General features: G+C 34.5%; 1 protein-coding gene across 6 annotated transcripts in view; it reads right to left on the bottom strand.

Moving 5' to 3' along the window:
• Positions 1-27,138, bottom strand: part of MAP3K2 (mitogen-activated protein kinase kinase kinase 2) — a 93,493-nt gene that overhangs the window by 40,387 nt on the left and 25,968 nt on the right. For 4 of the 6 annotated variants that reach the window (XM_025435976.3, XM_025435975.3, XM_025435977.3 and 1 more), the window contains exons 2-5: positions 7,855-7,923; positions 5,451-5,569; positions 4,570-4,610; positions 3,071-3,170 (exon numbers count right to left, since the gene is read on the bottom strand). In XM_025435976.3, coding sequence (XP_025291761.1) covers positions 3,071-3,170; positions 4,570-4,610; positions 5,451-5,569; positions 7,855-7,861 — 267 coding nt within the window. In that variant the 5' untranslated portion in view covers positions 7,862-7,923. The remainder of the gene's footprint in view (positions 1-3,070; positions 3,171-4,569; positions 4,611-5,450; positions 5,570-7,854; positions 7,924-27,138) is intronic. The other 2 variants (XM_049097378.1, XM_049097379.1) reach the window with 1 other exon arrangement.

The raw sequence follows: 27,138 nt of genomic DNA, 5'->3' as shown, positions 1-27,138 counted from the left end.
AGTCCAGAACAAGTCTCAGCTTGTCTAAATTACGTTAAATAAATCACACAATATTTTCCTGCTTAATGAATTCATTTCAGCCTCGTTCATGAAATCTACTTCCTTCTGCCTTAATATTGATGCATTAGTTGTTAGTTGATATAAATCCTTTCTGGAAACTAAAAACTGAGTCCAAAAACCCATTAAATAGAACCTAAATTTGAGAGAAATGACTTATTTGTGTGACTTTACACAATGAAATATAATAGTCCATAAAAAGATTTTCCTCCTCTAATCATCTAAAATGAGAAAGATCTTAGAAAATTCACTTACCTTGCCTGAACATCCTCACAACCATCCCCCATGACAACACACACACATACTTGACACTATTAGATAAAGAGGAGCCCAATTACCAAACCTAACCAATCCCAGCTTAAATTTCCTCATTGTTTCAATTCTGGAAAACTTTAACAAACTTTAAACAAAGTTTAAAGAATAATGGTTCTCTTAGAACACAGGGATTTATACTATGCTGGAAAAAAAATATAGAATTGGGTAATAACATAAATGAGTTTTGCTTGTCACAGGTCCACAAAACTAATAGACTTTATAAGCTTTTTCCCAGTACCCACACTGTGGAAGGGCATGCATTGGGTTTGTCATGGTTAACTCACAGAATCTTTAACTTGCAAGCAATTTTAAACAACATAATCTTACCCTAATGTCTCTTCTACCACATTCCTGCCAAGATGCCACCCATACATAATGGCAGAACCACTCACCAGAAATCCTTCAGAAAGCATGAGAAAAAGAAACTGAAAATGGAGAAACTTTCCAATTTTTAGAAAATGGGAGAAGGTCCTGAAACTACAGATCAGTTAGCTTGATGTCAATCCTCAAGAAAACTCTAGAAAAAATTATATAAACAAAATGGGAGACCTCAGAAAAGAAAAGGCAATTCTAGGAGCTAGAACATATACAACATGAACAAGTTATGTCAAGCTAGCCTCATTTTTCTTGATAGACCTACTAGACTGGTAATCAAGTCAATATTGTAGTCTTAATGTATTTTGGCATTTTAAAGTTTTCCATCATATAATTTTAGACCAAACAAAAACAAAGATATACCTGGTTCCCCTAAAATCATACCATGAAATAAAGAATCAAATTCAAGCCTGTTTATACAGGAAAAGGTTCAACAAAACACTGGTAGGGGAATGGGGAAGACAGGGGAGAAGGCCCATAAAGAGTGTGTTATCCAGCAAGTTACTACTATGGTTAGTGGAACCAATCCATCCCCACTTCCCATCCCATCCTTGAGTCTCATTCCCATCACGCCCCTGGCACCCCCACCTGTACTTGAGCATAGGTCCTACAACTGTACCTCTGAAAAGCCCTCAGAGCCTAAGGCGCTGGCAGCTGGAAATCAGGCCAGCACAACAGAAATAGTAAGTGCCAATACAATAGGGCCAGGCAACAAGACGTGTTCATGGCTAATTGAAAACCCAAAAAGTATTGAAAAAATAAATAATGTTAATGAAAAAATAAAATGTTAAGGTATTACTATAGTATGATACTCATCACTTTGTTCGGGGATAATATTTGTTTGGATATAGATTTTTACTTTATCAAAATATTTTCTGCTTTCAGCTGTAAGTGGTTTCTCTAGACAAACTACATTTACATATTTTTTACTTTAAATTAGTAATAATTCATTTGAAAATCTAGTATTTGAAAATATTTTATTTGCACAATTCTTTAACATTTGCAAAGCACTTTCACGTTTTCTCCAGTTAATTTCTAGTAAGCTCTCTACCTTTCTTCATTCCCATTAGCATTTTTTTCTATTCCTAAACATATTAGTCTTTTCGTCTTAGGATCTCTGTAGGCACTGTTCTCAGCTGCTCTCTCTACCAGCAATGTTCTTCTCCTCAAACCTTTTGCAAGTCTGACTACTTTAAGTCTCAGTAATGAAATAATGAAATATTACAACCTCAGTTCTTCCTTAGTATTATCTAAATCTGTTTAGACACCTACTGTCTTGCCTTTATTCTTCTTAATGATATTTTATGCATGTCCTTAAAAGAACTTCATATATTTGAACTCATCATTTAATTGCCTGCTTCTACCGTAAGTCTATAAACTTCTTGTAGGGTGCAACTCATAAATCACAGCATTATGCCTGGCAAATTCAACAAGTATTTTCTGAGGAAAACAAGAACAAATTAACTGATCACTAAATTGTCCCTGAAAATTTCAAAATTCAAGATCTTGAGATCTCATAGGATCTGAAAGAAACCTCAGAGATTATCTCATCCAATCTGAATTTTGCAGAAAGTTCAAAAGAGGATTTTCCAGAACACAGAGCTCCTCATTGCCAGAGCAAGCCCTTAAATTTACACGTACTGACTCACAAACATAAACATAATGATCTAATCAGGTCCTAACCAACACAAAAATTTCTTTAAAGTTTTAACTAAACTATCTACCAAAGCTCTGTTGTCTCTACAGCCAAGTGTAGAGTATAAGAAAAAAAGATAGTTCATCAAAAAGTACAGAGTTATAAGAAAACATAAATAAGCAGCAAGTTTTTTAAAAAAGATTTCATTTATTTATTGAGAGAGAGACAGAGAGAGCGTATACCACACGCGTTCACACACGTGGCAAGTGGGGAGAGGAGCAGAGGCAGAGGGTGAGGGAAAGAATCTCCAGCAGATTCCCCATCCAGCGGGGAGTCTGACTCAGTGCTCAATCTCACAAGCCTGAGGTGACCACCTGAGCCAAAATCAAGAATTGGACACTTAACTGACTGAGCCACCCAGGTGCCCCAGCAGCAAACTTCTAAGTAATACATATATTTCCTCCTTCGATATATTCTTATTCAATTATTTGCATAGTAGCACCTATAAATACTTTCCACAATGGAAAAATACATTTCACTTAAATTTACAGCTTTACTTGTACTATTTTATTTCTCTAACATACCACATCCTTATTAATCCCTAAATAAACATTCCTAAAATAATCTCTTAAATGAACATAATACTTTCCAAAATAACAGCTACTGAAAATTAAATTGTATGTTTACCTCATTATTGGTATAATGGAGATCCATAGACTGTCCAAAGGCAATTTTAGCCTTAGATCTCAGATCTTCCAGTTTAACTGGTCTGGAGAACTGAAGGATTCTGCATAAACAGAATTTAAAGAGAATTAATTTTCCTAGACATAGTTAAATAAGATAACATACTTGTAACAGTTATCTCTTGGATAGAGAAACACAAAATTAGGTCTGAAACTATTAAATGAATATTAAAAAGCAATTGTAAAATGATCATTGAAGAAAGTGATTAAAACTAAAGTTTAGTTAAGTATAAACTAACTTAAGTATAAACTAAGTATAAACTAACATAAGTATATCACCTATGTGATACCTATATAACGGAATGCAATGAAACTGTTAAAAAGAATAAAGTTCCTCTTTGTGGGTTTAAATTTTGATTTCTGTACCCTTATCAACTCAACATTTTTGAGCACCTACATGTAAAGATATTCCCCAAATAAATATTTTTTTAATTAAAAATTTGCAATTCTAGTATTTTCTTCCTATGCTACGAAGGATTAGCCTATGTCTCCCTGGGGAGCACACACCTAAGCTTGGAGATTACTAAACTGTAAACTTTGTAAGGGGGAGGGACCATGTCTGTTTTGCTCACGTTATTCCTTCAAGGCCTGGTACTTACAGTACTTAATAAATACTGCTCAGTGAATGGAAAAGAACTGAAGAAATATCCATAAAAGAACAATAAGTAGGGTAAAAGTAGATTGAACATTGGGTGGTATATATGGTATACCCCATTTTTTACAGACATCTCTATGTAAAACAGTTTTACATCTTTAGGTTATATGACTTATGAGCCTTTTTAAAGTCCTTAAAATAGATAGCTCTTTCATTAAATGAATGTAATCAGACACTAATAACAGAAATGAAATCCCACCTTCAACTCCTATTAGGCCTTGTTAGCAATTTTGTTGTCAACCACCACCACCACCACCACCACCCTTCACCACTGCACTAAGATACAGATACCCAGTGGAAGGTTAGACTTATCCCTATGCTAATTAATTTATAGCCACCATTCCAACTTATCTTCCTCAGTGTTACTAAGTAAATACATGTCACATGATTGAGGTCTATTGAATCAAAATTATGAATGTTAATTCCACATACATAAGTTCTATATAAAATCTGAAAAAAAAATCTGAAGGGATGATATAATTATAATATGGAGAAATATATTTACTTTCCCCTGAGTAAAAATAACAGGAAATGATAATATTTAAAGGCTGCATTATGCAATGACCTTTTTACTTCCCAAAATAAAAACATTAATTGCTCCTAATGTTTAGCCTAAATTTTGAGATTCTATTTTAAATATATGTTATACATTATGAAGCACTATTCTATTCCATTCTCAATTTGTAAGCCATGAACCTCCACTAAAGTCCACAAAAAGCCTCTAATGGCTTTAATTATGATTCATTTGATTAAATCAAGAAACTGATATGTAATATTTCTTTCCTTACCTTTTTTCCCCTCTATGTTCAAATTTGACTCGAACATCATTCTGTAAGAAAATGATAAATCATTTCAGAGATCAGATAAAATTTCTAGAATTTCTAGGTCTTTTTTTTCTTAGTCACTCTTTTTTTTTTTTCCTTAGTCACTGATTAAAGATAGCGTGGAAGGAAAGGAGACTTCATTTTCAGTGTGAACTCCAATCAACTGATAGTGTCTGCCAAAGAGCTGATATGAGAATTGTGTTGCTAAACCTGAGCTGAAAGCAAAGAGCACCAAGATCTCTCAGTGTTAGCACCATGGGTATGTGATACTTGCTAATCCTATTAGAGGGAAATGTAGAATATTATATTCCCACTTTCTGTGTTGATCATCCCAAACTTTATAAAAATCAAAATGACGCTCATTTGCAAATAGACTATTTTTAAATAAAAACAATTTGCTTATCCTATTTTTTATTTTATTTTTTTATGATAGTCACAGAAAGAGAGAGAGAGAGAGAGAGAGAGAGGCAGAGACATAAGCAGAGGGAGAAGCAGGCTCCATGCACCCGGAGCCTGACGTGGGATTAGATCCCGGGTCTCCAGGATCGTGCCCTGGGCCAAAGGCAGGCGCCAAACCGCTGCGCCACCCAGGGATCCCCACAATTTGCTTATCTTAAGTGCTTTAAGAATGGATGAAATATCAGCATTAGAGAGCAGCTACCACATTAAATGAAACTCTACCATTTTTAAAAATGCCCATCTGTTTGGAAAAATGTATGACAAACAACAAAATATCTGACTCAAAAGCTAGACTTAAACCTTAACAAACCGTCTATAAGATCAAGATATTCAGGACAAAGAACTTATATAACAATATGTATTTATTAAAATATTAAAACAAATACCTGCTTTGTTGGTGATGAAGACTTTGTTTTTCTGGTTTCCTGTAAAGATAATGCTGGTCGACTGGCTTTATGAAGAACAGCCAAATCTTGCATGATTGAGTTCAAAGCTTGCTGATCATCTAGGCATTTTCAAAGTAACATAAACACAGAATTGTAATTTCAATATGTATTTATCATAGATATTAAACACAAAGCTGATCATGAAATTTAATGCAAAATACAATAACACAAAAAATGCCTCTAGCACATTTTCAATGCCTACACTTATTTTGGTGAAATAAAATTTTAATTATTTAAAAACTGAAGACAAGTAACATTAAAACTGCACTAGACTGGGATCCCTGGGTGGCGCAGCGGTTTGGCGCCTGCCTTTGGCCCAGGGCGCGATCCTGGAGACCCGGGATCGAATCCCACGTCGGGCTCCCGGTGCATGGAGCCTGCTTCTCCCTCTGCCTGTGTCTCTGCCTCTCTCTCTCTCTGTGACTATCATAAATAAATAAAAATTAAAAAAAAAACTGCACTAGACTGAAGCATTCGCATCACACTAGGTGTGACACAGGCAAGATAAAGTCATTCTGATTCTTTTAACAATGTAACATCCTAGTATATGTGTTAAAACAGCCCCATCATAACAAGTTACTTTCTGTGACTCCTTAATAAAACATCAACAGAACATCTAAAAGTTTAAGCAAGTGGGGTAGGGGAAAAAGACTTTCATCATTATTTGGCATTTATGTTCAAAGTACAGAATTCCTATTAGAGTTTTTCATCAGTACTTCAAGTCAGAAACAAAAAGCTTTATCTGTGGATAATGACCTACTGATATTTGGAAGTGTTTTCTTTAACTTCCTCACCATAAAGTTCAACAAGACTACACACATTTAACAGACTATTTAACAATCTCAGCCAGTAACAACTTAAAAGGTAAAAATGTAAGTAAAACACATTCCTTAGAAAAAAAAGCAGTGAATCCATAAAACTGAGTGAAAGGATCATGAACCATGAACTTTTTAATTTCTTCCAAATATATCAAAAATTTCTGACTATAAGCATTAATCTCCTAGTAATACCAATTACATGCTCTCTGGAAAAGGTAGGGATGATTTAATTGATTTTCATTAGTAAATCAATTCTACTAATGATAATCAGCAAATGATCAACAAAGGAATTGAGGGGCTTTTACAGCTTACATTTTAAAATTTACTGTTCTGGTGATGAATAATTTATGTTTCAGAGTAGTAATAATTAAAACATACTTTATCTTGTAAGGAGAAATCACTAAAAAGAATGTAGCAATTCAATGGCTTCATCAGCCCTTCAAACACACAAATAGCTGACTTCTCTAATGTATTAATTTTTTATAAGACTCAATATATTCTGTCCTATAATGAAATTATTTGTATATTAAAATTAAAGTTAATGATGCCACAAGTTTATTAATAAATGCCATGTTTAGAGAAAATATTATAATCCCTCATAAACTATTTTTTGTAAAATAAAATTTTATCATGTTAGCTTCGCCAAATAGCAACTGAGCCAATTGGGTATAATGTAATCACAAAGTGTGTTCTGTCCACAGGTCTAAGCCAGACCATGTCATTTATTGATAAAAATAAGTCTGCCCTTAGGGGAAAAAAATAAGCTGAGAATGATCTCAATTAGAATAAAATTATCTCATATAACCTTCTTAAGAAAGATAAGATCCTTAATCTTACACTGGGGAGAGGGGAACTCTAATACTTAAACATATGTATTCATGTTCTAATTATTTTCTTCATTAGGAAAAATTTAAACACTTGAATTTAGGTCTTTTCTCATGTCTAACATCACAGCACCAAAATAAATGCCTGGCTTAAATCTCTTATCACATTTACATATACCAATTTCCTTGTTTTAAAAAAATGAGTATACTTTTTCTATCATAGATATAAAAAAAGAGGACCATATGAATAAATAACTTCTTAGTGAGATGACATGTAAACAAAGGGCAATTTAAAAGTCAGGTTTCTTTATCTAGTATTCTCTCTGGATATCAGACTCTAAGTAAGTCCCAATCCATCTTAGCAGTTTATTTTGAATGTCCCTATTAGGATATCCTGCATGAAACAGTCATTCCAAATCTGTAAGTTAACTCAAAAAGTGCTCTAACTGAAAAGCTATTAAGTAAATAAATATAAAACATTATGTAAGTCTACCACATCTTAAAACTTCTTTATAAAAATGTCATACACGTGAAGAAAAATTTTTCTTCCCCATTTTATCCTTTAATTACAAACAAAAGGGAACCCTGTTGGGACCCTTCTCACTTCTGAGAGCTTTCTCTGTATCTTTACTTAATAAACTTTTATCCCTTTACTCAAAAATTAATTAATTAAAATAAAATAGTAAGAGACAAAAAACTCACCCATCATGGCAACCAGCTCAACAATTTGAAAATTAGGAAAATGGTTCTTCCATCAGCATTCTTTACTGCCTTAGGAGGAAAAAATGAATATATCAGAAATTAAAAAAAAAAAAAAACAGAAGGGGCAAACAAAAAAATCAAAATAAATAACACTAATGAGAATAATACAGTATTAATACTTTACACATTGTGCTGGGAGAAGTGCTTTATTTCTGCAAGATACTCCACTCCATTACTGAGAATGAACTAAGGATCATTATTACACCATATTAAATTTAACTCAGTATTTTTCGGGCTCTTGTCTATCTAAGCTAGAAAAAGAATTTTTCAAAGTCAAAAATCTTTTTATCTCCCCCCACCAAGTCAAAAATCTCTTCTTTTTTAATTAAAATATTTTATTTATTTATTTGAGAGAGAGAGCAGGGGGAGAAGCAAAGGAGGATGGAGAAGGAGGCGGAAAGAATCTTAAGCAGACTCCATGCAGAGCCCAATGCCGGGCTTGATATCATGAGATAATGACCTAAGCCAAAACCAAGAGTTGGAGACTCAATTGACTGAGCAACCCAAGCACCCCAGCAAAGTCAAAAATCTTGAGAAATAACCCAATAAACTCAAATTCCTACAGGGCAACTATAAAAATGAGTGGAAAAGGTCACATGCAGAGACAAAAAAAAGGAGAACATCAACTAAAAATAGAAAAGATCCACAAAATTTCTCTCTTCCATAAAAGAAAAAATTGTCAGAATCAACATTTTCAGAACCCTGGAATTACCCAAAGGCTTGCAGCAATATGGGCAGCATTTAAGAATCTTGGTAAAAAGAGTCTCTAACTTTTTCTATTCCTATCTCTCACCCTTATCCCCAGCTCCAAAACAGCAATGTAAACCATGAAAATAAGCAGGTTGACTGCCCCTGGAGAGGGCAGAATGGAACTAGAACTTCTTCAGTCTGATTCCCCAAAAAATGTCATATGACCTATCTAGCAGTTGGCCAGTAGACCCAAGAAAGGCTGACTTTATTTAACCTGACTCAAAATTCTTCCATTGCAAAGAGCTTGGAGTGTTTGTTGAATCCCACCAAGAGTGGGGCACCTGGGTGGCCCAGTGGTTCAGTGTGATCCTGGGGTCCTGGAATTGAGTCCTGCATCAGGCAACCTGCGGGAAGCATGCTTCTCCCTCTGCCTATGTTTCTGCCTCTGTTCTCTCATGAATAAATAAATACAATCTTTGAAAAAAAAGAAAGAAAGAAAGGGAAAGCAAGCAAGCTTCCAAGAGCAACTGCTGCATATCTCAACCATCTGAGAAAGGGGAGAACTGTTGGGGCAAACAATAGGTTTTAGACAAGTTGAGGAATGAGATTTCAGTAAGGACCTCTGAATAGCTCCAACAGATTCCTGGGACTCTAGAAGTCACACAAATGTCCAGAACTGTTGCATAATCAAGAAAGGCCAAAGAAGGCCATAGGCTTTCACTTGACAATTAAACCAACTGAGGATTCTTCAGTGACCACACACAACACAAAATATAAACTTAAAAAAAAATCAGTGCCCCAAAGTCACTAAAGAAATAAAAACAATAAAAAAAACAGTGGGGTAGGAGGAGAATCTGAGTTCCAGGGATGACACACTATTTTTTCAAAAATTGTAAGATATATAAATATAGCATGACCTATACACAAGGGAGAAAAAGCAATCAGTGGAAACTGACCCTGAGGGAGCTCAAATGTTGCACTAACTAGACAGATTAAATCAGCTATTTTAAATATTTTCAAAGAACTAAGGAGGCCATGACTAAAAACTAAAGAATGTATGAAAATGATGACTCATCACACAGAATATAAATAAAAAGCCAAAATTTTTAAAAAGGAACCAGACAGAAATTTCAGAGTTGGAAAATATAATATCTGAAACCAGTATGCACACCAATATATGCATAATGGATTCTCAAAAGAGGGGAAAAATAAAGAGGCAGAAAGAAGAATATTTAAAAAATAGTGAAAAACTTCCCAAATTTAGTGAGAAACAATGTACACATCCAAGAAGCTCAACAAACTGCAAGTAGGATAAAATCAAAGTTATCCACACGTAGACACATCACAAACTATTGAAAGATGAAGAATCTCAGAGCAGCAAGAAAGAAGGAACTCATCATGTAAAAGGGTTGCTCAACCCATTGTTGATAATAAGGCAGAAAGCAGTGGGTAACATTCAGAGTGCTGAAAGAAAAAGATTACCAAGCAAGAATTCTATATCTAGTAAAACCACTCTGCAAAACTGAAAGCAAAATTAAAACATTCCAACATAAATAAACACAGAGAATTCATTACAACTGGAGTTTCCCTGTAATACAAAAGGATGGGGATCCCTTGGTGCCTCAGTGGTTTAGCGCCTGTCTTCAGCCCAGGGCATGATCCTGGAGTCCTGGGATCGAGTCCCACATCAGACTTCCTGCATGGAGCCTGCTTCTCCCTCTGCCTGTGTCTCTGCCTCTCTCTCTCTCTGTTTCTCATAAATAAATAAAATCTTTTTAAAAATACAGAAGGAGTCCTTCAGGTTGAAATATAAAGGATACTAGACAGTAAATCGAGTTCACATGAAGAAAGAGCACCAGGAATGGTAATTACATATCTAAAAAGACCACAAAACGTGTTGTTTCTTTTCATTTCTTCTATATGTGAACACTGTGTATACAAAAGCCATCCCAAAGATGTCCACATGTCATTTCCTAGAACATTTGCATATATATTACCTTACATGGCAAAAGGAACTTTGTAGATAAGATACATTAACAAATTTAAGATGAGAGGATTACCTTGGATTATTTGGTCAGACCTAACATAATCACAGGGATCATTATAAATAAAGGAATAAGGAATAAGCAGGAAAGTGAGTGTCAGAGTGATGTTGCATAAGAAAAGTTGACCATTGTTGGCTTGGAAGATGGAATGGGATAGCCATGAGCCAATGAATACAGGAAATTGCTAGAAGGAAGGAGAGGCAAGAAAAATGGATTTTCCCCCAGAGCCTCCAGAAGGAATATAGCAATGCTGACACCTTGGTTTTAGCCCAGTGAGACTCATATTGGACTTCTGACTTCCAAAACTAATTGTTCTAAGCCACTAAATTTGTGGTAATCTGTTATAGCATGTGTAGTGAGTATTTAAGACCACACTCAATTTCTATGATTTGCTAAAGAACTCAACAGACTCAGCAATATAGTCATACTGACAAGCTATAATTTATTAAGGCAAAAGGATACACAGCAAAATCAGCAAAGGGAAACGGCACACAGGGCAAGGTCCAGGGAAGGTCAGGGCTAGCTCTTAAGAATCTTTTAAAAATAGAGTCACAAAGGATATACTTAATTCCTCCTCCTCTCCACCCAGAAATGAGTTAAGACAACACATGGAAAATGTTGCCAACCAGGAAAAATTAGAGACTCAGCACCCAGGGTTTTATTATGAGCTGATCAATAGGTACCCTCTGCCTACCACATACCAAAATTCCTCACAGAAGAAAAGCAGACATTCAGCATAAACTATATTGTTTGTATAAGCAGCTTAGGCACAGTGAGCCATTCTTATCAGTTAGGCAGGTGTAGACCTAATAAGTTCTCAGATGCTAGCCAAGGGTGGACCTCTTAAGCAGTCCATTCTAAGTATATGCAGTGAGGCCTGCTATGTTAATTCTTTTCTACACAAGCAACAACAAAAAATACACAGGTTTAAAGAAACTGCATAAAACAATAACATGAAGTGTTTTGTTAGTACACAACATATAATAATTTGTATAACAATAATAGTACATAGAAAAGAATTAAGTTATATAAAAGTGTATATATGCCTCTTAAGTTGATATGAACCCAAATTACATTGCTTTAAGTTATTAACTTTAATAACAAATCAACTCTAAAATTTAAAAAGTTACAAAAGGGGATCCCTGGGTGGCGCAGCGGTTTGGCGCCTGCCTTTGGCCCAGGGCGCGATCCTGGAGACCCGGGATCGAATCCCACATCGGGCTCTCGGTGCATGGAGCCTGCTTCTCCCTCTGCCTGTGTCTCTGCCTCTCTCTCTCTCCTCTCTGTGTATTCTCATGAATAAATAAATAAAATCTTAAAAAAATAAAAAATAAAAAAATAAAAAAAAAATAAAAAGTTACAAAAGAAACAGAAGAATTAAATTAGCATACTAGAAAATATCTAACATGAAAGAAAGCAGTAATAGAAAAATGAGGAACAAAAAACCCCCATAACACACATAAAACACAAATACAAAGTAGATGTAATTCTACCCATGTGTAATTACATTAAATGCAACTGGATGAACAAACTATTTAAGGAATAGGGATTAGCATAAAAGATTAAAAAAACACTGATCCAACCACCATATGCTGTCTACCACAGACACACTTTAGACTCAAAGACAAAATAGGTTGAAAGGAAAAGGATGGAAAAAGATATACTACGCAAGCAGGAGTCAGAAAAGACCTGCAGTGATACTTCTTTTGCTTTTAATTTAAAGATTTTATTTATTCATTAGAGAGAGAGAGAGAGAGAGAGAGAGACGATAGACAGACAGACAGATGCAGACTCCATGCAGGGAGCCTGATGCGAGACTCGATCCCAGGTCTCCAGGATCACGCCCTGGGCTGAAGGCAGGCGCTAAACCACTGAGCCACCCAGGGATCCCCAATACTTCTATACTAATAGAAGACAAAATGGAATGCAAAAATTGTTATTAGAGACAAAGGAGAACATTTATAATGAAAACACGGCCAGCTCATCAACAAGATATAACAATTATAAACATGTATACACCTAACAAGAAACTCTCAAAATACAAAAAAAAATATAGAACTGAAAGGAGAGGGAAACCTGGGATCAGGTAATAATAATAATATCAGATCTGATAATAAGGATCAGAATAGAAATAAACTAGAAAATAAAAATACAACATAAATTTTTAAAATCAATGAAAAACTTGGCTCTCTGAAAAGAGAAATGCAATTCATAAACTTTTAGCTAGACTAACCAAGAAAAAAATAGAAAAGACACAAACAACTAAGTTCAAGAATTAAAGACGGAGTATTACAACCAACCTTTCAGAAACAAAAAGAATAAGGTAATACATGAACTGTATTTCCAATAAATTAGATTACCTGGATGAAAGAGATAAATTACTAGAAACTACCAAAACTAACTTAAGAAGAAATCTGAAAATCTCAATTCAATATAAAAATTATGAGATTGCCGAAAGTTTTTCATTTCTAGTTCAAATAGAAGTCCAAACCAGATGCCTTCAAACATTTAAGGAAAAATTACCATTGATTATTAAAAGAGAGAGAAAGAGAGTATTGAAATCATTATTACTCTAATAACCAAATCAGACAAAAACATTACAAGAAAACTAGATATCCAAGTGAATAGAGATATAAAAGTCCTCAACAAAATACTAGAAAAACCTAATCCAGAGCATAAGAAAAAGGGATTATACACTATGAACATGTGGGATATATCCCACAAAAGCAAGGTAAATTCAGCATATATCAATGTAATAAAAACATTAAAAAATAAAAGACAAAAACTGTATGATCATCTCAATAGACACAGAAAATGCATTTGCCAAAACCAACTGACTGAAATACTCAAAAGACTAGGAAGAGAAGGGAATTTCCTCAAGTTGATAAAAGGCATCCATGAAAAATCCACAGCTAACATCATACTTAATGGTGAAAGTCTAGGTGTCCCCTAAGATTAGAAATGAGACAAGGATGTCCAGTCTTGCCACTCCTTTTTAATACTGTATTGCAGGTTCTATTCAGAAGATGTGACAAGAAAATGAAATGAATGGATTCAGACTGGATAAGAAATAAAAAGCATCCCTATTTACAGGTGATAATACTGTATACAGAAAATCCTAATAAATTCACAAAACAAAACCATTATTAGAGCTAACGAGCAAGTTCTGCACAGTTGCAGGATGAAAGATTTTTAAAAATCAGTTGTATTTCCATACACTAATAAAGACTTTATGAAAATGAAATTAAAAATAAATTCCATTTGAATATTAATCAGCCATTAAAAAGGATGAAATCTTGCCATATGCAACAATGTGGATGGAACTAGAGAGTATAATGCTAAGTGAAATAAGTCAGTCAGAGAAAGATAAATACCACATGATTTTACTCCTATGTGAAATCTAAGAAACAGAACAAATGAACAAAGGAAAAAAGAAGAATGACAAACCAAAACCAGGTATTTATATACAACAGATGGTTACAGGTGGTGGTGATGGTAGTAAATAGATGAAGGAGATTAAGCATACACTTACCTTAATGACCACTGAGTAATATACAAAATTGTAGAATCACTATATTGTACACCTGAAATTAACACTGCATATTAGCTGCTAAAATTCAAATAAGATTTTTAAAAATCACATAAAAATAAATTCCATTTACAGTATTAAAAAATAAATTATTTAGGAATAACCTTTCAGCCAGAATTGCCATCTTTCAATAATTCGCCAAAATGACCAACACAAAGGGAAAGAGGAGAGGTACCCGCTATATGTTCTCTAGGCCTTTTAGAAAACATGGAGTTGTTCCTTTGGCCACACACATGCAAATCTGTAAGAAAGGTGATATTGTGGATATCAAGGGAATGGGCACTGTTCAAAAAGGAATGCCCCACAAATGTTACCATGGCAAAACTGAAAGAGTCTACAATGTTATTCAGCATGCTGTTGGCACTGTAAACAAATAAGGGCAAGATTCTTGCCAAGAGAATTAATGTCCTCATTGAGCATATTAAACACTCAAAGAGCCGAGATAGCTTCCTGAAACTTGTGAAGGAAAATGATCAGAAAAAGAAGGAAGCCAAAGAGAAAGGTACTTGGGTCCAAATGAAGCGCCAGCCTGCCCCACTCAGAGAAGCACACTTTGTGAGAACCAATGGAAAGGAGCCTGAAGTGCTGGAACCTATTCCCTCTGAATTCATGGTATGATAAATGTAAAGAAAATAAAAGACCTCAGGGTTGTTAAAAAAAAAAATTATTTAGGAATATATCTAAGAAAAAAACATGTCAGGCAGCCCGGGTGGCTTGGCAGTTTAGCGCCGCCTTCAGCCCAGGGTGTGATCCTGGAGACCCAGGATCAAGTCCCATGGCAGGCTCCCTGCATGGAGCCTGCTTCTCCCTCTGCCTGTGTGTGTCTCTGCCTGTCTCTCTGTGTCTCTCATGAATAAATAAAATCTTAAAAAAAAAAAAACATGTCTTGTATATACTGTTTATAAAATATTGAAAAAAAACTGAAGGTCTAAAAGTACAGAAAGGCATCTCATGTTCATGGATGAAAGACAATATTTTCAAGATAGGAATATTCCCAAAGTGATCTACAGAATCAATGCAATCTATCAAAATTCCATTGTTTGTTTTTTTTTTTGCAGAAATGGGAAAGCTGATTTTTAAACTCATATGGAAGTACAAGAGGCCCTTAAGAGTCAAAACAATATTGAAAAAGAAAAAGTTGGAAGATTCACATATCCTGATTTCAAAGCTTACTAAAAAGCTACAGCAATCAAAATAGTGGAAGTACTGACATAAGGATAGAGACTAGTGGAATAGAAAATTGAGTCCTGAAATAAACCCAAACATCTGTGGTTAAATGATTTTTGACAAGGTTGCCAAGACAACAGTGAAAGAACAGTCTTCAGTAATGAATGTCATTGAACAACTGGATAACCACATGCCAAAGCATGAAGTTGGACTCCTACCTCATACAGTGTGCAAAAAACTAGTTCAAAATGGGATCAAAGACCTAAATGTTAAGACCTAAATCCATAAAACTCTTAGAAGGGAAGAGAGGTATAAATCTTCATGACCTTGGATTAGGCAATAGTTTCTTAAATATGATACTAAAAGCACAAGCAACAAATGAAAAAATTGGTCTTCATCAAAACTAAACATTTTTGTGCATCAAAGACACTATCAACACAGTGAAAAGACAATCCACAGACTGGGAGAAAATACTTGCAAATCATATATTCGGTAAGGGGCTAGTATACAGAATATAGAAAGAACCACACAATTCAACAATAAAAGGACTAACCCAACTATAAAATGGACAGTGAATTTCAACAGCTATTTCTCCAAAGACAATACAAAACTAGCCAATAAGCACTTGAGAAGATGTTTACTATCACCGGTCATCAAGGAAATGCAAATCAAAACCACAATGGCACACTACTTTACACTCAATAGTATGGCTATAACCAAAATGACAGACAATGACAAATGCTGGTGAAAATGTGGGAAAACTGGAATTATACGAATCACTATTTCAATTCTTAGGTACATATCCAAGAATACTGGAAACATATAATCACACAGTAAACATGCACACTAATATTCAATGCACCATTATTTATAAGAGCCAAAAAGCAGAAACTTCGACGTCTATCAACTGATGGATGAATAAACAAATGGCAAATATCCGTACAACATGATATTAATTCAGCCATTAAATGGAATGAAGGACTGATACATGTCCCAACATGGATGAATCCTAAAACTTTATGGTAAGCGAAATAAGTCATATAAAAGGCCACATATTGTATGACTGCATTTAATGAAATATCCAGAATAGTTAAATGTATAGAAACAGAAAGATTAGTGGCTTCCCAGGATGGGAGTATTGGAAATAGGGAATGATTGAGAATAGGTACTAAAAAAGGTCATGATATGTTCTGGAATTAGACAGTGGTAATGGCTGTACAACTTTGTGAATATACTAAAAACTGAGTTATATGTATACTTTTTTAAAAAGTGAATTTTACAGTATATGAATTATATCTTGGAAGAACAGAGGGAGAAAGGAAGGGGGGAAAGAAAGAAGATGGGAGAAAAAGAAAAGAGGTAATGTAAGTGGGAGATGCTGTTAATAACTAGAGACCATTTGCCCATCTAGAAGAGCAACAGCTAACTAAGCTCTACTCAACAGCTGCCTACAGGAATTTAGGCTCAGTTATGGTCAGATATGCTGATTTTTCAAAAAGCTCCAAATTTTAATGTAAGATGTCCTCATTTTCAAATATTATCAGTTAATTCAAAATTTTTAAAAATCACTGTATTTTCCTTTTATGCTGCCACCTTGCATCTACTGACATTATTTTAGTAATTCTCTACCGGGGGTGGCATGCATACAGTTTGAAAAAACAAATATTACAATGCTTTAATTTTCTTTTTAGTTGTGATACTATTTTGAAATGTCAAATAACAGTAAAGAATTTTCAAAGAAAAATTTAAATATATATTAATACATGAAATATAACAAAAAAACATAAAAACGCCCCTTATCTCATCCTGGCAATACTATATCCAAAGGTAATTACTATGCTACCTCAGGTTTTAGAGCATTTTAAATAAGGCAAATACAGAGCTAAATTTTAAATACTTAAGAAACAAATATCTAGGCTAAACCCCTATTTTACAAATGAGAAATCTGAGGGCCAAAAAGATAATATAATTTACTTAAGGTCATAAAGCTGGACAAAGTTAGGACGTGAATATTCATTTCTTATTGCTCACTGAAACTTTCTATAATACTGTGTATGTCATTCAAGCTCATCTTTCAAAATGGCTAGCATGGGAAATTCTACCATCCATATACACACAGAGAATGTCACAAAATGGTTGAGGATGGTTTATTCAGTGTACTGTCTTTCTACAAATCTAAATTCTCAACAGAATTTTTCAGTTTTTAACTAAAAATATTTAAGTCAAATCTTGATTAACCTCAAAAATAAAGTATTGTAAACACAAAAATTTTTCTAGTCCAACAAATCAATAATATTCCTTTCAGGAAAAACAATAAAAATTCCCCAAACCACAACAGTTAAGTCAAAGAGGCATAAATCCAATGGAAGTCGGCTCAAGGCTGCACTTATATATACAGCTACAGTACTTTTACCAATATTCTGAGGCTAAAATTGGCAAAAACATGGAAATATACAAAATTAAGTATACAAAAAGTTAATAGGAAAAAAATTAACAAAGGTGAATCACATTTGTACCTGAAAGTTCTTATGCACAACTTGTCATTTTGACATTTATTACTATACACTAGTTTTGCCTGTTCTTAAATTTCATATTAATTAATTCACACAAGACATACTCTTTAGTGTTTATTTTCACTTGATATTTGTTGTGGCTCTGAGATTCTTCCACATTACCTATATGAGTATTTTGTTCACTTTCATTGCTGTAATATTCCATTATATGATCATATCTCTATTATCCACTCTATTACTGATGGACATAAATGTTGTTTCCAGTTTTTAACTATTACAAAAATAGGGTCTACAAACCTCCTTGAATATGTCTTTTAATAAATATAAACACATATTTCCACTGGATATACATCCAGAAGAAACTGCTAGGTCACTAAGATATGTATTTCAACTTTAGCAGATATGGCCAAAGGCTTTTTTAAAGTAGCTGTCAATCTATATACTTCTACGAGAATGTAAGAGAGCTCCAGTTCTTCCACATCCTCACCAACCATTAGTCATTCTGGTGATTATGATACATCTCACTACAGTTTTAATTTACACTCCGCTAATAATTAATGATGTTGAGTACCATTTCCAAATGGCAGAATTTTAAAAGCATAATCCTATTACATGCTGTCTACAAGATCTAAGGATATGACAGGTTGAAAGTGAAAGGACAGAAAAAGATAACCCATGCAAATGGTAACTTGGAGAGCTGGAGTAGGTGACTACACCAATATTAGATAAAATAAACTGTAAGTCAAAACTTCTAAAAGATACAAATAAGAACTTTAAATATTGACAAAATGGTCAATTCCTGAAGATTTAATGATTATAAACAAATATTTGCACCAAACAGAACTCCAAAATATATGAAGTATGGACAGAATTAAAAAAGAGAAATACATACCTACACAATAACAATTAAAAGTTCAAACCCCACTTTCAAAAATAAATAGAGCAACCACTCAGGCCAACAAGGAAATAGAGGACTTGAACAACACTATAGACCAACTGGACCTAGAAGACCTATATAGAACACTCCACTCAACAACAGTAGAATACATATTCTTCTCAAGTCCACATGGAACGTTTTTCTGGATAGACCATATATCAGGACACAAAAAAAGTCAATAATTTAATAAGATTAAAATCATACAAAATATATTTTCTAATCACAGAGGAATGAAACTAGAAATAGAAGGAAAACTGGAAAATTCACAAAGATGTGGAAGTTAAATAGCAAAGTCTTAACCATTGTTTTAAAGAAGCCACAGGGAAATTAGAAAATATCTTGAAACAGACGAAAATGAAAACATAACCAAGACAAAGAATCGTATAGCTGGGAATCCCTGGGTGGCGCAGCGGTTTAGCGCCTGCCTTTGGCCCAGGGCGCGATCCTGGAGACCCGGGATCGAATCCCACGTCGGGCTCCCGGTGCATAGAGCCTGCTTCTCCCTCTGCCTGTGTCTCTGCTTCTCTCTCTCTCTCTGTGTGACTATCATAAATAAATTTTAAAAAAATTTTTACAAAAAGAATCGTATAGCTGTAAATACTTAAGTCAAAATAGATTTCAAAGCAACCTAACAAAAAAAAAAAAAAAAAGGCAACCTAACTCTAGTTTGTGGACTGTTCCCTTCACTGTGCAAAACGCTTTTCATCTTGATGAAGTCACAAATAGTTCATTCTTGCTTCTGTTTTCCTTGCCTTTGGAAATGTGCCTAGCGGGGCACCTGGAGGGCTCGGGTTGAGCATCTGCCTTTGGCTCATGTCAGGATCCTGGGGTCCTGGGATCAAGTCCTGCATCAGGCTTCCCTTAGGGCGTCTGTTTCTCCCTCTGCCTCTGTCTCTGCCTCTCTCTGTGTCTCTCAGGAATAAATAAAATCTAAAAGAAAAAAAAAAGAAAGAAATACGTCTAACAAGAAGTTGCTATGGCCAAAGTTGAAGATTGCTGCCTGTGTGCTCCTCTAGGATTTGGATGAATTCTTGTCTCACATTTAAGTCTCTCATCCATTGAGTTTGTCTTTGTGCATGGTTTAAGAAAATGGTCAGTTTCATTCTTCTACATCTACATGTAGCTATCCAATTTTCCCAACATCATTTGTTGAAGATATTGTTTTTCCTTTGTTGAAAATTAGTTGACCATACGGTTGAGGGTCCACTGCTGGGTTCTCTATTCTGTTCCATTGATCTATGTGTCTGTTTTTGTGCCAGCACCATACCGTCATGATGATTACAGCTTTGTAATAGAGCTTGAAGTCTGGCATTGTGATGCCACAAGCTTAGGTTTTCTTTCTCAACATTTATCTGGTTATTCGGGGTCTTTTCTAGTTCCATATAAATTTTAGGATTATTTGTTCCAGTTCTGTGAACAATTTTGATGGTATTGTAATAGGGATTGCATTGGATGTGTAGACTGCTCTGGGTAACAAAGACATTTTCACAATACTTATTCTTCCAATCCATGAGCATGGAATGTTTTTCCATTTCTTTGTGTCTTCCCCAATTTATTTCTTAACTGTTTTGTGGTTTTTAGAGTATAGTTCCTTTACTTCTTTGGTTAGGTATCTCATGGTTTTTGTGCAATTATAAATGGGATCGATTCCTTAATTGTTTCTTCTGTCTCACTGTTAATGTACAGAAATGCAACTAATGTTCTATGCATGGATTTTATATCCTGTCAAGTTGCTGAATTCCTATATAAGTTCTTCCAGATGTCCAATGACAGATGTATGAATAAAGGAGGTGTGGTATATATACAATGGAATACTCAGCCATCAGAAAGGATGAAATCTTACCATTTACATCAATGTAGATAGAACTGGAGGGTATTATGCTGAGCAAAATAAATCAGTCAGAGAAAGACAATTATATGGTTTCACTCATATGTGGAATATAAGAAGTAGCACTAAGAATCATAGGGGAAAGTAGGGAAAACTCAATGGGAAGAAATCAGAGAGGGAGACAAACCATGAGAGACTCTTAACTATAGGAAACAAGCTGGAGGGGAGGTGGGTGGGGGAATGGGGTAACCAGGTGACAGGATTAAGGAGGGCATGTGATGTGATGAATACTGGGTGTTAAATCCAACTAATGAATTACTGAACTCTACATCTGAAACTAATGATGTATTATATATTGGCTAATAGAATTTAAAGAAAAAATGCCAACCTAACTCTTAATTACTAAAAGAAAAACTAAATCTAAAGCTTACAGAAAGAAAGAAATAATAAAGGTTAGATCAGAGATAAACTACACAGAGAAGAAAAAACAATAAAGAAAATCAATAAAACCAAGAGTTGGTCCCTTAAAAAGATAAATCTCTAGCTAAGACTAAGAAAAATAGAAAAGATTCAAATAAACTAAAATCAGAAATGAGGAAACATTACAGAAACAAAAACGTCATATGAGAGCAGTATGAACTGTACACATGAAAAACTGTATAACCTAGGTGAAATGGACAAATTTCTAGAAACATAAACCTACCAAGGCTAAATAATGAATAGGAAATCAGAACAGACCTATGATCAGTAAAGATATTGAACCAGTAATCATAAAGCTCCCAACAAGAAAAGCCCAAGACCAGAGGGTTGCACTAATGAATTTTATCAAATATTGATAGACTGTTTCTTCGGAAACATTCTTCCAAAAAATTGAAGAGTAAGGAGCACTTCCTAACTCAGGGAATGAGGCCATCCCTAATACCAAAGCCAAAGACATTACAAGAAAGATCAATTATCAATTATGAATATAATTGATCAATTATAGATCAATTATCTCTTATGAATATTGATGAAAAATTCCTCAACAAAATACTAGCAGACCAAATTCAGCAGCATATTAAAAGGACTATACACCATAACCAAGTGGGATTGATTACTGAAAGGCAAGGATAGTTCAACATATGAAAAAAATCAATGTAATACGTCACTGTTACATAATAAAGGAGGAAAAAAACACAAGATATCCTCATGTGACACAGAAAAAGCAGCTGGCAACATTCAAGATAAAAACACTCATCAAACTAACAATAGGGGGAAACTTCCTAAACTCAATAAAGATCATATAAGAAAAGCCTACACCTAACATCAAACCCAGTAAATAAAAATGAAAATACTTTAAAAGATTAAATTTCTTTTTTCTTAAGCTTCTTAAAAAGCATGATTGTATAAAGCTCACACATACACACACAAACACACACACACACACACACCCATTCCACCCAATACAAAAATATATACATTCTTTTCAAGCACCCATGGAACATTCACCAAGATGGGCCTGGGCCATATCCTGGGCCACAAAATAAGTCTCAGGACATTTTTTAAAAATTGAAATTACACAAATTATATTTTCTATCATACAAGCCAATGTAGAAATTAGAGGACAACAGAAAAATCTCCAAACATTGGAAATAAAACATACCTCAAAATAATCCAAAGGCAAAAGATGAAAGTCTCAAATAAAATTTAATATATAGAATTAAATGGAACTACAATATGTAAAACTATGTGAAACACAGGTAAAAGAGTGATAAGGGGTGGGAGGTGTGATGCAGCACACCTCCCTCCCCCAACAGAGGCCCTACCTAATGTCCTTTGGGCTCTTGCAATATGGAAAGGGGTAAAGCAGAAATGAAACCTGTGGTACTGAACTGGCACCCAGGGATTCCCGTGTCCTTGTTGATATTAATTACAAACTAGTATTCTACAGTAATGGGGCCTCCTGTTGGCAATATAATCTCAAATGATCAGAAAGGAAACTTCTTTATAACCATTTTTACAACTTCTGGAGCTTAAAGTTATTTCTAAAAAAAAAATTCAAAAGAAAAATAAAGTTTAAAAAGCATAAACATTACCTTATTCCTTCCCAGTCTTCTCCATCTCATCAAAAATAGAAAAAAATAACCTATTTTTCTGGTTGCTCCAGACAAAAATCTTGGAATATTCTTAATTCCTATTATTCTCTCACTCTACATTCCAAATCTTGGATTTTCCTTAAAAATATATATATCTGTGCCACTATCATTCCATTCCAGGCCATGATCATCTCTTGTACAAATTACTGCAAATGCTTCCTATCTAACCAGGCTGTTTTCACTCCAAGCACTCATACAATTTATTTCCCATACAGCCATGAAAGTTAACTTTTTTTTTTTTTTTAAAGCCAGTGGGTAATAGAATGTAATACATTCAGACAATGGAATATTATTCAGTGCTAAAAGAAATGAGCTATCAAGCCATGAAAAGACATGAAGAAACCTTAAATTTGTATTACTAGTGAAAGAAGCCAATTTAAAAGGCTACTGTAAGAATCCAATTGTATATTCTGAAAAGGGCAGAACTGAAGACAGTTTAAAAAAATCAGAGGTTTCCAGGGGTTACGAAGAGGAGGGGCAGGAAGAGGAATGTGTAAGAGGAGCCATCAAAATGGATACAAGTCTTTACACACTTGTCCAAACCCAGAGAATGTATAACACTAGGAGTAATCCCTAATATAAACTATGAACTTGGGTAATTATGAGCTATCAATTTATGTTATTATAACAAATGCACCACACTGGTGGGAAATGTTGATAATGGACAGGACGATGCATAGGGGGTGAGGTGCAGTAAGTATGAGTGAAATCTCTGTACCTTCTCTTCAATTTGGCTGTGAAACTAAAACTCTAAGAAAAAGTTTTAATTAAAAAACAAAGGAAAAAATAAAGCCAAAGCATGTTAATTCTCTCTCTGCTCAGAACTTTTCAGTAATTTCTCATCAAACCTTGAATAAACTCAACATTCCTTGCCAGGAATTACATGCCCATATATAATCTTGTCTTCCCAATCTGTACCTCCCCCACCCTGGTTTTACTGAGATGTAACTGATTTCCCTACTTCTTGCCATTATATTCTACTACATAAAGGCTGCATTAAATGACACTGATGATTCTTCTCAAAAAAGAAGGCTGTTTAGATGCTGGTAACTGAAAACATAAATATTCACAGCAATGAACTCTAATGATTCTCCATCCCCTACCCCCACCCCCACATCTCACCTGTCTTCTTTAGAATCCTTTCCTCTGGGGCATCTGGGTGGCTCAGTGGTTGAGCACCTATCTTTGGCTCTGGTCCTGATCCTGGAGACCTGGGATGGAGTCCCACACTGGGCTCCTCGTGGGGACCCTACTTCTCCCTCTGCCCCTCTGTCTCTCTCATGAATAAATAAATAAAATCTTCAAAAAAAAATAAAAATAAAAAAGATTCCCTTCCTCTACTATCTGGATGTTAAATATCAGTATTGCTTGAGGTTCCATTCTCACACTATTGCTGTTTTCATTCTATGACTCTCTTATTTTTCTATGATTACAACCATCACTACCTATAAGTTAATAACCCTCAAATCTTTCTCTCTATACTATTATAGAAAATAATCTGAAATTTCCATCCAGGGCCATTTGCTAAGGATGGCAAGCATTAAGCTATAAAGGGCATAAGATTACTTCCTTCAGTCTCCAGACTGACTGTATTTAAAAAATATTAATTTTGTAACCCTTTGTATTTATTACACATAGCCAAATATACTCCCTGATATAGCAAGATACTGAGAAGATGAGGCTCTGGGTAATCACTAACTGATTTTACCTTTTACATATGGAATTCCTTTATAAAACTGTCAGACTGTCAAGACTGGAAAACCTTACAACTCACAGGGCACTAGACAAAGTATTCTGAAGAGTTTGGCCTCAACAGTGGAAAAAATTTTGTGATGGACTAATTGCTGCTCTGGTTCCACCTAACAAGCTTAAAAGTTAAAAACAACACACAAAAGGATCTGTTTCTAAGTAACTTGCCTAAATCCCAGACCAGAGTATTTATAAGAACACAAAAATGCAAGGCCCAAGAAGGTAAAATTCATAATATGTGGTATCAAATCAAAAAGTATCAAAGTAAAAAAAGAAACACACACAAAAAAACAAAAAGTATCAAAGTATGGGGCACTTGGGTGGACATGTGCCCCACGTCAGGCTTCCCGTGGGGAACCTGCTTCTCACTCTGCCTATGTCTCTGCCTCTCCCTCTGTGTCTCTCATGAATAAATAAAACCTTAAAAAAAAAAAAAAGTACCAAAGTATGAAAAGGAGAAAAACATGATCTGATCAATCAATACAAACAAACCAAGAAACAACACAGATAATAGTCTTTAAAACAGTTGTCATAGCTACATACCATATGTTCAAGGAAGTAGAGAAAATATGTATATTAAATAGATACAAGAAAGATATTTATTTACTTAAGATTTATTTTAGAGAGCACGCACATGAGTGGAGAGAGGGGCAGAGAGAGAGAGAGGAGAGAACATCAAGCAGAACCCCCGCTGAACACAGAAACCGCCGTGGGGCTCAATCCCATAATTCTGAGATCATGACCTGAGCTGAATCAAGAGTTGAACACTTAACTGACTGAGCAACCCAGGCACCCTCAGGAAGGGATTTTTAATGGAATTTTTAAATGCCATTTTTAATGGTGAAAAATGTAATGTTTAAGACCAAAAAAAAAAAAAAAATACACTGAATAAGATTAACAACAGTAAATCAAACAATGGAGAAAAAGTAAACACATAACTAAAAATGATTTAAAAACTGAAAAAGCAAAAAAGTGTGGGAAAAAAATGAACAGAGCATCAATGAATGCTAAAAAAAAATCTGAAACAGTCTAATAAACATGTAACCAATATCCTCAAATGATAGCAAGGCCAGATGGAAAATATATTTGAAGACATCAAAATTGTTTCAAATTTGCGGAAACTTTAAACCTATAGATCCAAAAATCTCAAAAAAATCCAAACACAAGAAATATGAAGAATACTATACCAAAGTAAATCACAATCAAATTACTTAAAAGACACATTATATACATGGAAACAACAATGATGACAGCAGACTTTTCATCAAGAACAATGTAAGCCAGAAGACAGGGGAGCAACATCTTTAAAATAAAGCTCATTCTTGACTTACAATAGGGTTACATTCCTATAAACCCATTGTAAGTTGAAAACATTAGAAGTCAAAAATGCATTTAATATACCTAACCTACCAAACAACATAGCTTGCTCTAGCCTATGTACATATGTTCAGAATACTTACATTAGCTTACAGTTTGATAAAATCATCTAACACAAAGCCTATTTAATAATAAAGTTTTGTATATATCAGGTAACTTATTAAATAATGTACTGAAAATGAAAACCAGAAAGGCTTATGAGAGTGCACAATGGTTGTGAATGTGGCTGCTTACTCTCATAGCTGTGTGGCTGACCAGGAGTTGTGGCTTGTTGACCAGAATCAAGAGAGTATTTACTGTACCACATATCACTAGCCTGGGAAAATATGAAAATTCAAGTATCAAAGTGCAGTTTCTACTGAATATGTATAATTTTCAAACTACCCATAAAGTCAAAGTATCTTTAGTGGAACCATTATAAGTTAGGAACTATCTGTCCTGAAGGATAAAAACCATCAACCTAGAATTCTAGACCCAAAAACATACCTTTCAAAACTGAAAGAGAAAAAAAGGCTTGTGCAGATATATATATTTTTTTAAAAAAGCTGAAGGAAATCATCACAAGACCTGCTCCAAAAGACAAAAAAAGTTAAAAGGAGTCATTCAGGGAGAAGGATAATGCCATCAAATGTAAGTCAGGCACAACACAGAGAAATGAAGAACACAGGAAATAGTTAATATGTAGATATACAGACAAGAAATGTTTTTCCTATTTTAAAAATCTCTTTAAAAAGGTAAATGTGGGGATGCCTGGGTGGCTTAGTCAGTTTAGTGTCCAACTCTTGATTTCAGCTCGGGTCATGGTCTCTGGGTTGTGGATCAAGCCATGCACATTGGGCTCTGCACTCAGCATTGAGATTGCCTGTCCTTCGCTCCTCCCCCCACTCATGGTCCCTCTCTCATTCTTTCTCTCTCTCTAAAATAAATAAACAAAATCTTTAAAATTAAAGTAAAAGACAAAAAAACTGAGACTTCATTATACATAGATGTAAAATATATAACTAAATTTTTAGCAAACTAGATCCAAGAACATTTGGATAGAATAATATATCAAGACATGTAGTATTTATTCCAGGAATTCAGAGTTGGTTTACATTGGAAAATAAATCAATGTTATTCACTATATTAGCAAACTAAGAAAACCTATCATCTCAACAGACACAGAAAAATGCATTTTACAAAATGAATACCCAT

The sequence above is a fragment of the Canis lupus genome, chromosome 19, assembly GCF_003254725.2.
Source record: "Canis lupus dingo isolate Sandy chromosome 19, ASM325472v2, whole genome shotgun sequence".
NCBI classification, from domain to species: domain Eukaryota; kingdom Metazoa; phylum Chordata; class Mammalia; order Carnivora; family Canidae; genus Canis; species Canis lupus.
The sequence above is the reverse complement of the archived record's forward strand: the minus strand, read 5'-3'. Positions and strand labels throughout refer to the sequence as shown.